This window comes from Leucopleurus acutus, assembly GCF_964270905.1.
Source record: "Leucopleurus acutus genome assembly, chromosome: 5".
NCBI classification, from domain to species: Eukaryota; Metazoa; Chordata; class Mammalia; order Artiodactyla; family Delphinidae; genus Leucopleurus; species Leucopleurus acutus.
In genome coordinates this window covers 11,190,724-11,204,302 of record NC_139147.1, presented here as the reverse complement: position 1 = coordinate 11,204,302, position 13,579 = coordinate 11,190,724, and the positions used below count along the sequence as shown (strand labels likewise).

Sequence of the window (13,579 nt, the reverse complement as noted above, 5' to 3'; positions counted from 1 at the left end):
GCGGAACCCAAAGTGGTGTCTCTGTCAGTGGACATGTTACGTGATTGTGGAGCTGGTTTGCCAGGAGGAGGCCAGATTTTCAGCCACGTGACAGCCAGGAGGGAAATGTCATGGCAGAGGGAGGGCACATTGATCTGAGCCCTAGGATGTGGCCCTGGGTCCCTCATTGCCCTGCAGGACTTCCTAGCTGCCGTCGTCCTGCCCCTGCCCACCCAGAGGTAGTTCTGGGAAGAGAATCAGTTTGCTGTCCAAACACTTGGAGGGTGACCAAGGAATGGGCGCCTGCGATGGCTGTTGTCTGGACCACTCTATCTTCTCTAACAAGGCCCACAGGAGGGAAAGTGTAGGGGAGAGCTGACCTGGGTTAAGGGGTGAATCGGGAGCATCTTAGGGACAAAGTGGGAAGGGACACAGGGACTCACCTAAGATTAGCTTGGCTTGTTGGCTCCAGTGATGAGGGACCATGTGCCAGGGTGTGGCCAGTGACAAGCTGGAACAAGCACAAAATGGGGCAGAGGTGGGGGCAGGAGTAGTGAAGGACCTGGGCTCTGGGACCCGTCCCACTAGCCATCCAAGCCCGTGGTCCTGAGCAAATCTCTAAGGCCCCTCCATCTCTTTCCTCATTTGTAGAGTGGGGTGATGTCTGTCCCACCTGGACCACAAGGCTGTTACAAAGCTTAGTAAGATATACATGAAATGGCCTTGAAAACTGCAGAGCATCCTTCACTCACGGGTGTTATGTCAGGATTAAGGGCATTTTACTGGGGAGAGACTTCCCTGGAGGACTGATGGAGCAAGTCATCCTAATGATCTAGTAGGAACCAGGAGTTCTGAATGACTCTTGAAGACAGGAGAGTCTGGCAGGCAGAATGACTTGCCAGATGACCTTGCTTGAGTGACTACTACCTGTCAGGTGCAGTGTTTAACCCCCGGGGCCAGATGGCCCAGAGATGTCAGAGGCCTTTGGACCTTAGTAACCAGCACCATTTGCTGACACCTTTACATCTGTGAGACCTGGTACTAAGCTCATCATAATCTTGCTTCACTCTCGCAGCCACTCTGGGAGTGGGCATTACTGCTTCTTCCATTTACAGGGGTGGAAACCGAGCCTTGAAGGTGGAACGCTTCATGGGTTGGAACAGCAGAGGCCTGCACGTACACCCCCCAAATGCTCCAAGGTGCGTTCTCAGTCACCTCGTCTACTGTTGCAGAGAGCAAAGCAGTGACCATCACAGGGCTCACCGCGGACAGCAATGTCATATCCCCTTATGAAACTTCCTGTTGAACGAGTTTTGTAGAGTGGTTATTACTCCCGACTAGGTCACTCTAGTCTGGGAAAGGGTTACTACCCCAGTGAAGTAACACATTCACTGTGGGTGCAGATGTTATAGTCCTGTCAGGATGTATTTTATGACCTCAAGTATGGCGGCCACATGTACACCAGGTTGTGTTTGAGATCTCTTCGGGCAGTTTCAGGATAATTGTAATTATCAGAGAAGCAAAAAGATTTATTTCAAGTTTGGCTCCCTCAGCCTGGCTGGAAAGGCCTTAATTGGCAGGACCAATAGGGTGGAAGTTCTGCCACACATCAGGGACTTGCATTTATTTATTTATTTACATTTTTGGCTGCGTTGCGTCTCCATTGCTGCATGTGGGCTTTCTCTAGTCGTGGTGAGCAGTGGCTTCTCTTGTTGCAGGGCACGGGCTCTAGGTGCACGGGCTTCAGTAGTTGTGGCATGCAGGCTCAGTAGTTGTGGCACACGGGCTTAGTTGCTCCGCGGCATGTGGGATCTTCCCAGACTGGGGAACAAACCCGTGTCCCCTGCACTGGCAGGTGGATCCTTAACCCCTGCGCCACCAGGGAAGCCCCAAAGAGCAGTGACTTCTAACCATCAGTGTACCTTCCATTGGAATACCTGCTCCCAAGAGGGGAGAAAATCCTGTGATTCCATTCTGTGCAGACACCCCTGGCCATTCCTTGGTTCAGAGGACATTCTCGGGGGCTGTGACAGCCGGCTGGCTGAGAAAGCTGCCATTCCGCTGCCTTCCCTTGCGAAGTGCACAGCTCTGATGGGGACCTCTGTGCTCAGTGGGGCTGAGGGAATGAATGCTTGTTAGCAGAGTAACTGCTTTTAGATTTTCTAGATTCTAGACCAGAGGCATCTTTTCTGAAATAATCTCTGAAAGCTTTTACAGAAAACATTACTGCCTTTAAAAGTAGGATAATGTGGAGGGTGGGACTGTAGGCCAAATCACTTTGGGCTCAAACAAGTCCAAATGCACACGCTGGAAGTACGTGTTAAGAGTTCAGCAGTTGAGCACAACCTGGCCATATTTGAAGGACTCTGTGCAGCCCAGTCACCTGGCTGACATGGGACCCCAGGGGCACAGCAGTAGGGGCTGGCCCACGTGCTGCAGAAGCTGTAAGAGGCGTGAAGCAGCAGAGGAGGAGCAGCTGCCAGTGTCTGACCAGCGTGGGCTCAGGGACCACTTTCAGTGTCTGACTAGAGATGGGCCCCAGCACTTGAAACTTGGAGATGACAACCGGTTTGCTTTACCTTAACTCCACGTGCAGGCTCAGGCCTTGAAGACAAAGGAAATGAGGTAAGATACATGAAGTACTTAACAGTCCCTGGTATAAAGGTTAACTTTTTCCTAAGGGATACAAGCTTCCATAAATTCCTAAGAATAATCGACACAAACTAAGTTCCAAAGGGGCTTTTAACCTTTAAACTAAGGGGATCATGAAAGATATAAAAATAAGGCTCCCTATATTTCCACTTTAAAAGACAGTAAACAAACATAGTATATTCTGTTCAGGAAGCATTTTATTGTTGCTCCAAGTTTAAGAACTTTCACTTTTAGGAAATCAACACTTTTAGAGAATCTCCCGCATCACTTTGCTCAGCTTCTGAATCTTGGTTTTTGCAGACATATCAACATATTTCTCTCCAATACGGACAATCATTCCACCCATGATTGATGGATCAATCTAGGAAAGAAAATAGGTTGGAAATGTGAAAACACATTGACATTTCATTAATCAAAAAGAAAGATGAAAAAGTGCTCTGAAAAGTCTACGTGCTACATAACTGTAAGCGGTAACAATTATATCTAGAAAATGACAAGTCAAATTGTGAATGGACTCAATAATCATTTATATTGAATATAAATATGAAGGTTCTACTATAGGCAAGTTTTTACATAATCAAATCTAATTTTCCACTTTCTATAGCCATTTTAGGTGTCAAACAACCTGAGGAAACGTACCGTACGTAATTAAAAACCTACCTTAACTTCCAATTTCAATACTTGGCCTTTACTTAGGAAGCTCTTCAGGACTGTTTTTAATTCGGTAAGAGTGGCTTCATCTAAAGGCTAAAAAAGAACAAAACCATCCTTTAAATTTAGATAAAGCAAAACAGAAAGTTACTATAGTTGAAGGAGAGAAAAAACATCCCTCTGGCAACCTATCACCAAGACAGGCCTTGTGAATTCCTCTCTTAGATATCTGAGGACCCATCCTGGAGTTGTGCCGCAATGGCCACTCATCAATGCTGGTGTCGGGGTGTGCAAAGACCCTGCCTCACAAGAACACATGGGCAGCTCACATTGGGAGGTTAGGTTCACTTACTGCCCATCTCTGCTCCATGGTACTAGCAGTACAGCTTAGAAGTAACGATTAGGGGAAAAACCTGAAGTTTATAATGCCTGAGGATGCAGGCCTCTCCTCCACGCAGCTCCCCCGGATGCAGCCTAAGTCTATTATTCCCTTGGATGAAAAGCTGCAGTTTGACCTGGGATCTGCGGGTACCAGGAGCTCTGGCATGCCGCTGCACTCTCTGCAGCTCACAGAGAGCCCGGGCAGGCGGCTGGCTCCTGAAGTCAGTACAGCTCTGTAATCTTGTTCCTACAGAGCAAGTGCCCTGACCATCCAGCCAGTGTTCTCTCCTTTTTGCCCCAACTTTTACCCCCGATTGGGTGAGAACGGCAAATGTTGCTGAAGGAGCGGCATTTCACCTGTCACAAATCCTACCTCCCAACCCACACACCCAAGAGTCCAAAAGCTAGCAAAGAAGGCTTTAAGCTCTGCAAAGATCCGACAGTGCCTTTTGGGGGGTGGTGGTGGGGAAGTCTATCAGTGCTCCATCAATCATTCGCTGAGGCTCTGAGGTTAGAGAACTCAGAAGTATACGCCCCACCTTCCATTCAGACACATGCTGTGTGCTAAGCACCCGTGTGTGCCAGGCATTTTAACCACCATCTCCTTTAACCTGGACAACTCCGGGAGGTCAGGAGTTACTGTTCCCATTTTACGTGTGGGAGAACTGAGGCTCACAGTGGTTAAGAAGAACTCACCTGGGCAGGAGGGATAAATTGGGAGACTGGGATAAACATATACACATATATATATATATATATACACCTATAAAAAATAGATAACTAGTAAGAAACTAGTGTATAGCATAGGGAACTCTACTCAATACTCTGTCATGCCCTATATGGGAACAGAATCTAAAAAAGAGTGGATATATGTATAACCGATTCACTTTGCTGTATACCTGAAACTAACACAACATTGTAAATCAACTATACTCCAATAAAAATTAATTAAAAAAAAAACTCACCTAAGGTCCCACCAGCAAGTGAGGACTAGTGCCAATATTTGAAATCAGTCTATTTCTAAAGTCTGTGCCCCTAGTCATTAATCAAGGTGTGTGTGTGTATATATATGTGTGTGTATATATATATATATATATATTTAAGGGTGGAAATTATTTACCCGGGAGACTCAATGTCAAAAACATTAGCATCAGTTGGTTCTAAGAAACTTACAAAATCATGTCCTTGTAATCACTGAAGAATGACCTGCACCAGTGCTTGGCCATGGGGATGGCATGACCATCTGGCCAGGGAAGCCTGGTCTGAGCTCTATGGTCAAGGAGAACCAGTGCAGTCACGGTGGGCTCCGGAGAACATTTGAGCTGTGTTGACTCTCAGCCCCCAGCTTTGGGGGCACCAACTACTGAACTACAAATGTACGAATAGGTACTAAGTGCTAAAATGTCTCCTTCACATTATGCTCTTTTGGAGAGTTAGAATATCTTTTCAACACTAGAAATGTTAATCTAGGTGAGGTCAGGTGCTGCGTACCCCAAGTAAATCTACCACGCTCTACTGATAATTAAGCCCCACAGACTGTTTCCCTACCTTGACTGAACTACAGTGGGAAGAGAATACATACTTAAGACAACAACAACAAAATTAATTCTGGGGAGGTAGTGCAGATTAAGGAACACGGACTTCTGAGAGAGAGGCCTGTGTTCAAATCCTAGTTCCACATTCTGTGACCTCGAGCAAGCAACTTATTCCCCTGGGCTTCAGTTTCCTCACCGGTAAAATGAAGATAGTAACACTTCTGCTTCACACAGACCTTTGATATTAAAATAAAGCACCCAGAATAGTGTAGGTTTCAAAATTCAGTCCACTTCAGCGAGCCAGTAAAACCAAAGGGCCCTTCCGCCTTACCCCTTCCCACTCACCACCGCAAAAGATTAGACACGCATTTCAGTAAACTACGTAGTGTGATATTTACAAAATAACTTAAACCTTAATGGAACGTAAACCAGTATTTCCCGACACATTTTTAACTCAATCTACACTCTTTAGGAATAATCACTGGTTAGGGAAGCACCAAGAAGACACGCTGGCCCTTGCAAAGCAGAGGTGCACAGAAGCTGGCATAAATGACGCAAACCGCCCAAGTGCCAAGCCGCCTGTCCCGATTTCTTGATTTTAGCCTTTTTCTTTTTGTTCTGCAAAATGTGACACAGGGGATGTCAAGGCAAATGCAGCAGCAACAGCCCGTCACCTACAGATGCGGTGGTAACTGTGCAAGACACTTCTCCCCGGTGGACGCTCATCATGGTGGAAAAGGCAGAAATGACCCCAGCGGTATTGTTCAAGCGACCATTTTCAGCAAGCAAACCTGGGAAAGTAAAGGTATTTCACTTAAATCAGGTCATTCATGAAGCATTATATTCACCTCAAACGCAAATTTAGATTTGTGGCCTTAAAATTCAATGTCATTTAAGAATGTGAATGGAGAAGATGCAACTTATTTAAAAAGAATATGCAATGTTCCAAAAAAAAAAAGACTGAACAAACAAGGATTTAAATTTGTAAGGGTGTGTGTGTCTTACATGGATTTGCAGTAGATTTCTTGATACGGCTTTCAATCTGATTTTCAGGTTTATGCCACAGATACCAGTGTTGGCCATAAATCCTGAAATTAAAACACTGTCTATATTCACTACACGCTTTCTTTGAATTCTGAGTGATCATGGGATTTGAAAAGCAACTCAAATGTACCAAAGAATGCAAATGTCTTCAAGGACAGGGGCACAGCCACTGGTTACAAACCATTTTCTTGGTATGAGTCCCACTGGTCTCGTCCATGGGTTGAAACTGTGCAATCAGACATTCTTGCATCTTAATATCCTTTAGACAATGCTCCTCAAACTTTAACGCCCAAACAATTCACTTGGGGAGCCAGTTAAGATGTAGATTGTGACTCAGCAGGCTGGGGGAGACCAAGATTCCTCACTGCCGAAAGGCAGGCGGTGCTGGGGCTCCTGGCCCATGCAGGACAGTTTCAGTAGCAGAATTTTCAGAGACTTCCATAAAAAACATCTAATACTTACTGATCAGGTTGGACGTGAGGGGAGAAAACTTCTCTTTTGCTGTCATGTCATTTAGGCTTTTCATTTTAATGGAACGCTTTACATAGGGATTCATAACAGAGGCAGCCATTTTGGGTTCCTTCAAGATTTGCTAAAAGTACCAAAAAATAATTTCTTAAACTCTTTAGGCCATAAATGATCCTAGCTGCCGTACACATATGTTCAGATGAATCATATATTTCATAAATAAAATTAGCACTCTCAAAGCACATGAAGGGAAGTTTACAATCACAAAATTTTCTTTGCTTTTAAGATGATTTTACACAGGATACAGTATTTCTTGAAAATACTTAAAACCACTTTAATGAAGTTTCTTAAATTTATTTTTGCCTTTCAAGAGAGATTAAAGAAAACCTAAGCAGCCAAAAGATTCAATTCACCACCTATTTTATGTACCTACTATGGGTAATACTCTAGTTTTTCCCATGCTAAGAGGGCGCTAATGATGCCCACACTCAAGCGTACACCTGACAAGATGTGCTGACTGCAGGCGGCCTCCTGGCCTTTCCCTCTCAGGCTGACCCGGATTCTGTCCTGCCCCTCAGAGAGCTCAGGAGAACCAACCCAGCGCTGTGCGGGAGCTCTGGGGCTTCCAGAGCAGTCTCAGCCAGTCTGGGAGGAAAAACGGTCAAAAAACGGGAGTGCAACTACCATGAGAGACACAACTTTGTCTCCGCTATGTTACGTCACCAACGTCTGGTCAGTGATCACGTGCAGCTTCCAGCACTCTGCTCCCCTGAGTGTCAGGCCAGAGCTCCAGCAAACCAACGGCTGCTTCCATTTGGGCATCTTTCAGTCATGCACCTCTATTAGCCCCTCAACCCCTCTGTCAGCACCCTCTCCTGGGCTCCTGGACAATTTCTGTCTCTGATCCTAGCTACCTGCCTACACTGCCATCTAATGCTAAAGCTTCAACTTGAGCGACCCCAAAGAAACAATATTTTTCCATAAAAACTGCTAGCTTATACAAACTACAAGCATTCCGGAGTTGGAACCATACAGTTTTTCATGCTTCTTATCTGTTTTTGCTGCATCACCCATGGACAGTTAGTGACACCTGGGCAGCATATTTTCCTCTCAGTGCCAAGAAATGGCTGATTTTCTTTTATAAAGAGTCTTAAGGTAATGGCCTCCTCTGTATGTCTCCACGTCTTAACCGACTTCAAGTTTTAATTAAACCCCATTCTAACGTCCACAAGCCAGCCACTGGCCCCTTGGCGAGCACCGGTGCTCAGGTCTAAAGTGGGTGCGTGGGACGAGCGGCGGGCAGTCACCGTCACCTCCCGAAAGCCTGTGTGTGACCCTGTCTGCTCCTGCTACCCGTCCCCCGAGTGTCTCCAACAGTAAGTATGATTCTGTGAGGGTCAGAACAGTTGACGGTACCAACTGAGATCAAAAGCGTTATCTGCAGAGATAGATGGACGAAGGGAGGAAAACAGAGCTAAAATTACTGTCTGTTAGGACAAAAGTTTCCACAAAAGCTCAAAATGAAAAAACGAACAAAACTTATTGTTCTATACAACTAGTCTGTGAAGGTTTTTATCCCCTCTAACAAACAGTAAGATTAAAAAAAAAATCTTTAGAAGTTGTTTAAAAATTATAAGAAATTCTTAAAAGATAAAATCAAAAAAACCCCACAACTTTCTCTGGAGAGATTATATACTAGCTGTACATCCCTCTTCTTTAATGCAGAACTTACTGCCAGAGGTGGGAACTAGAAAGTACTGTACTGTAGAGTACAGTATCTTTATTTCAAGCCCGGGATGTGAGTGAAATTGCAGCCCTCCGTCTCCTGTTGCTGACGACCCTTCTGCTCTACCATCTCCCACCTCCTCTCCCTCCTCCAGTCAGTAGCTCTTCTTGCCTGTTCACTCGATGCCAGCCCCTGGATGCCAGCTGTTGCACTGTACTACTGTACTTTTCAAGGTACTGTAAGGTTAAAAATGTTCTGTTTTTTGTTAGTTTTTATGTATTTGTGTGAAAAGTATTATAAACCTACTACAGTACAGTGCTATACAGCCAATTGTGTTAGCTGGGTACCTAGGCTAACTCTGTTGGACCTATGAACGTGCTCTTGGAACGGAACTCGTTTTTATGTAGGGGACTTACTGTAAAAGGAGCAGGGGAAGAAACAAAATGTGTTAACTAGAAAACTCAGGGGAAACTGCAGTGGGGATTCTTCTATTTAAGTTACACTGTAGGCTTTTGTTAATTCAGTTCATTTACTCTTCTTTTCATGTTTAAAAAACACGTAAAAATAAACTTTCCCCTGTAGCCTTGTGGTCTTTGCCAGTTCTCTATTATCGTCATGAAACTCTTGCACCTTCACTAATTTTGCTGCCCAGCGTGCTCTGCTCATTTTCTCCTCACAAAAGGCTTCATAAGGAAAATAAATTCCCAGTTAAACAAAATCATAATATATTCTAAAGACTGTTTTGGAAATACCTGGAAATACAAGCAAAGATTATCAAGGTGACTTTTTAATTCTCTTTTGAAATGACAATGTTTCTTAAATTACCATCTTAAATTTAGATTTTCTATTTCTTCTCTGAGCCCCAAATCTTGGTTCCTAATATTAATATCCTTACCTACGTCAGTTTGTACCTATTATACAATAGGTTCAGAACGATAATACCCAGTATTATTACTATCAACATCATTACAGAAAATATGCTTTTCCTTTTTCTTGCAACTCTTTCTCTTAGGATATACCTCATTAGGGATGCAGAGTCAAATATCTAAGCAAAATATATACAACGAGAACTTAATAAGTAATGAACAGGAAAGGCTACTTACTGCTACTCTCAACAATTCCTTTTCTACTTGTTCCAGTTTATTCTGTTTAGATGCAGCAGAATAAAGAGCAGTGGCATAGCGACCTTCGATACCGTATACCTGAACAGGTGGCTTTAAAAACAAGCGTGGAGGAGGGGAGGAAGCGAAAAGGAAGATCAGTTAAGACAATACTACGGTATCAATAGCAGAAAGAAATATTCATAATTTTAAAAATACATCTTTTATAGCACAAAACAGTTTAAATATGTCATCAAAGAGCTATCCTGAATGACAAGTCTCAAAATGAGGGATGTTTCCTTGGCCAGGTCACTCTATCTGTGACCTTCCAATTTCTCACCTTAAAACGAGGGGTTTAGGAAACATGGTGTCTGAAGTCCCCTTCCGCTCTAACTATCTATAATTCAACTATGTTAATTATGAGATGAGCTTAGGATTCCTTTGAATTCAGTAACTACTTAATTCCAAGTTTGGGAGGTTTTAAACACTGATAGAAGGCAGTTTTGAACACGTTAGAACCAGGCAAACAGGTGTTTATGAAACATACACAAGCATACTTTTATACATTTCAGAGTAATACTGCAAATATCCCTTACAGAGCTCCATAAATGTTCAGTTTAATGGAGCCCTTTAGCAATTTACTAAGTGCCTGAGGCTTGAATTATTTTTTACAATGAACTACTGGCTTTTAAAACCACACTACCATCAATGTATGACTACATATGCTTAGTGGTACTGTGTGATTGTAGTGGAAAAGCTGTGGCTTTGGATGAGCAAGATTTAGTTTCAGTCCAGCTTTAAGACTAAGCTGAATAACCTTGGGCAAGTTTTCCCAAAGTCTGTTTCCTTTTTTGTAAAATGGGAAGACCAGCTACCTCCCATCACTGTTATCGGGTTTTAAGAAATTCTCCTACTTAAAGGTTATGCATGGGCCTGTCCCACGGCAGGCATTCAACATTATTCCGTCCCCTAGCCCCTCCACCCCCATCATATTTGGGGAACCACAGATCATGCAGAAAGGTTTAGGGGTAACTATACAAAATCCATGCCCCTAGGTGTACTGCTGTCTGATTCACACACATTCATCTGCTTTACGATCACAAAAGACATACCCTCACAAGCTTGGCAAACGGCCTGACCACAGATGTACTGAAGCATCGCACCTTTAAAACAAAGAGAAAGGAGATCCAAATGAGACTACTTAAAGGATTTCTGCAGTTAAACCTGCAATAATAAACAGTAAACATGACTTCTAGATGATTCGCTTCTCATGTTTCCTTGTATCATCACATAGATTACATGAGGGTGAGCTGCTCTTTATTACCTAGGAGTAAATTTCCCCACTGGAAATCATTTCAGGTTGCTTGGGAAATTGCTTTTCTACTTCTAACTTCCTGGGTTACTAGGAGTAGGCTGAGGCAAGCACACCACTACGAGAGAGAAAACACTAAGTTTGGTGAAATGTGTCTTCCAAAAATGTTAACAAGATTTTCGGCATTTATATTACCACCCTCGAGCATGATTTTAATAAAAAGTGGGAGGATTCCAGGCATGATCTGCAAGAGATGGACCTTCTTAGAATCCAAATGCTATCTGAAAATACAGACGAATTCTTTGGGTACTCCAGCCGTCTGATGTGAGAACAGGCCCTAGTACCTTGTCTATCAAAATACTACCTTGATATTGTTGAGATGGTATCTTGTCTATCAAGAGTTGGAATCCAAAAAAAAAAAAAAAAAAAAAAAACAAAACAAAACTAAGGGCTTCCCTGGTGGCTCAGTGGTTGAGAGTCAGCCTGCCAATGCAGGGGACACGGGTTCATGCCCCGGTCCGGGAAGATCCCACATGCCGCGGAGTGGCTGGGCCTGTGAGCCATGGCCACTGAGCCTGCGCGTCTGGAGCATGTGCTCCGCAATGGGAGAGGCCACAACAGTGAGAGGCCCGCGTACCGCAAAAAAAAAAAAAAAAAGAGTTGGAATCCAGAGTTTAAAAGGCACCTGCAAAGGCACAGGTCACCTTCAGATAATTCCAGCTCTAAGTGTACTATACCGGTTGTGAGGGTTAAAAGACTTTATAACACTTATGGAAAACTTACGGAAGCTGTACGCTGTCATGATATGTAAAGCATCATGTAATATAAAGAGCACGAATTTTCTTTCCAACTCTGTGGATTCGAATCTCAGCTCTACCCCTTATTGGCTGAGCAGCCAAGGACGAGTCATTTTAACTTTTCGGTCTCACTTTTTTATTAAAACGTGAAATGTGCTTTTACAAATATTCCTTAGCATTACTGGTGACCCCGGCCAGGTGTGACCACCACAACAAAGAGCGATCCCCCTTCACCTGTGCCCTTCAAACCAGCTGCTTCTCGGGGCTGTGCTCACAGGACGCCAAGGTAGGACACGCGCAGCCCCAAGCCCACCGGCCCGCGCGCATCCCGGGGGGAAAGGGGGGCTGCCCAGGCCGCCTGGCGTCGCCCCCCACTCGCCTGGCCCCGCGACCTTGAACGGCGGCCACGCTCCCCAGCTGTGGCCTGGAACCGTGGAACTTAGGGGTCTGGTACGAGTCACCCCAAGAGGGCTTCTCCCGCTGGCTTTCAGGACCTCCGTTCTCTCACCTGAAGGGAGAGCCCAGACACTACCGGCGCGGCCATCTTCTCCTGGCGGCTGTAGGTCAAACCAGAGTTGGCAAAAGCGACCAAGAGCGCACGCGTGCGTCAGCGTAGCCGCTCGGCCTGCTGGGAAATGTAGGCGTAGGTCGTCAGGCCGCATGCGTAGGGATCTCCCTCAGACTGGGAGTTGTAGTCCTTAGAAGCGAGTGGTCAGGGCTGGACCCACAGGGCTGGGGGTTGGGACTAGTGGGCTCAGACAGCACCTGGAAATGAAATTCTAGAGTTACTAAGTGACCCTTATTGTAGAATAGATATAGTGCCCTTAGCTTAAAATTTCCATTTAGATAAGTACGGTGGCATTTGTTCCATTTCACATTCATCACTAGCATCATTAGCGTATTTACCCTTTCTTCCTACCACGCTAAAAGGTGATCAAGCGCAGTTCCTCGCGCTGCATGTATATATAAACCCCGAGCCTTGCAGCTCCAGCAGCGGACACTACGTGCCCAGTGCCTGGGCCGTGACTGCTCCTGCATACCTCTATCCCACCTCCGCCCCATCTCACCTGAGTACAGCGCTGACCTCTTGGTTTGTGCGGACGCGTGAGGTTCTGGTGTTTAAACACTTCCTTCTGGGTAAGGCAGAGTGATTATCTGAGAACCATACCTAAAAATAGAACTGGTGTTTGAGCAAGTGTGACATTGAAACTGAGACCCCAACACTAGCTTTGGCTAGTTTCTCTGCATTCATAAAAACAACCTATTTTCAACCCACTTCCCTCTAAATGGAATTTACTCTAATTTTCTCTTGTGTACAGAAGAGAGTTGGCTGTTGGTTGGAGTTTCCTGGTTGCAGTAATGGGGTCCTATGGTCAATTAAGATGTCTTTCTGCTCAGATCTATTATAGGAACACAGATTAAGTCCTTAATTTACCCTTTTCGAGTGCAGGTTTCTCATCATTACATAAACTTGTTAAAATGCAGAAAAGTAGAAGGGATGTAATTGCCCTCTTTTCGAACACTCAGAGTGTGTTGTCTCCCATTATTTTTTCAGATAGTAGCCTGGACTGCCCAGGCTTGAATCCCAGTCCTTTCATTGACCTTGGCCCAATTATATAACTTCTCTGTGCTTCAGTGTTCTAATCTATGAGTATTAGAATAGCACCTACCTTAGGGCTGTTAGGAAAAATGAACAAGTTGTATATCTATCTGTCTATCTATCCATCTATCTATAGATTTAGAACAATTGTCTGACAGACTGGCACTGAATAATATTCTCTATTTTGTTTTTATATTCTGTAACTTAATCATTCAATAATTTTGAACATAATTCAGATGGTTGCCTTTTTCTTTCTCGCCATTTTAAACAATACTTCATCTCCTGAGCATCTTTAGACACAAATTTTTTTTTTCTTCTTCCTTAGGATAACTTC

General features: G+C 44.3%; 1 protein-coding gene across 1 annotated transcript; it reads right to left on the bottom strand.

The window, feature by feature from the left end:
• Window positions 1-2,816: 2,816 nt before the first annotated feature.
• On the bottom strand, window positions 2,817-12,264 carry ATP5PO (ATP synthase peripheral stalk subunit OSCP). Its single transcript, XM_082840578.1, has 7 exons — window positions 12,154-12,264; window positions 10,649-10,699; window positions 9,540-9,650; window positions 6,705-6,834; window positions 5,877-5,989; window positions 3,292-3,378; window positions 2,817-2,992 (listed from the first exon to the last, which is right to left on the bottom strand). The coding sequence occupies exons 1-7, from the start codon at window positions 12,187-12,189 to the stop codon at window positions 2,879-2,881; spliced, it is 642 nt and encodes a 213-aa protein (XP_082696704.1). The 5' UTR covers window positions 12,190-12,264; the 3' UTR covers window positions 2,817-2,878.
• Between the last annotated feature and the right edge of the window lie 1,315 nt (window positions 12,265-13,579).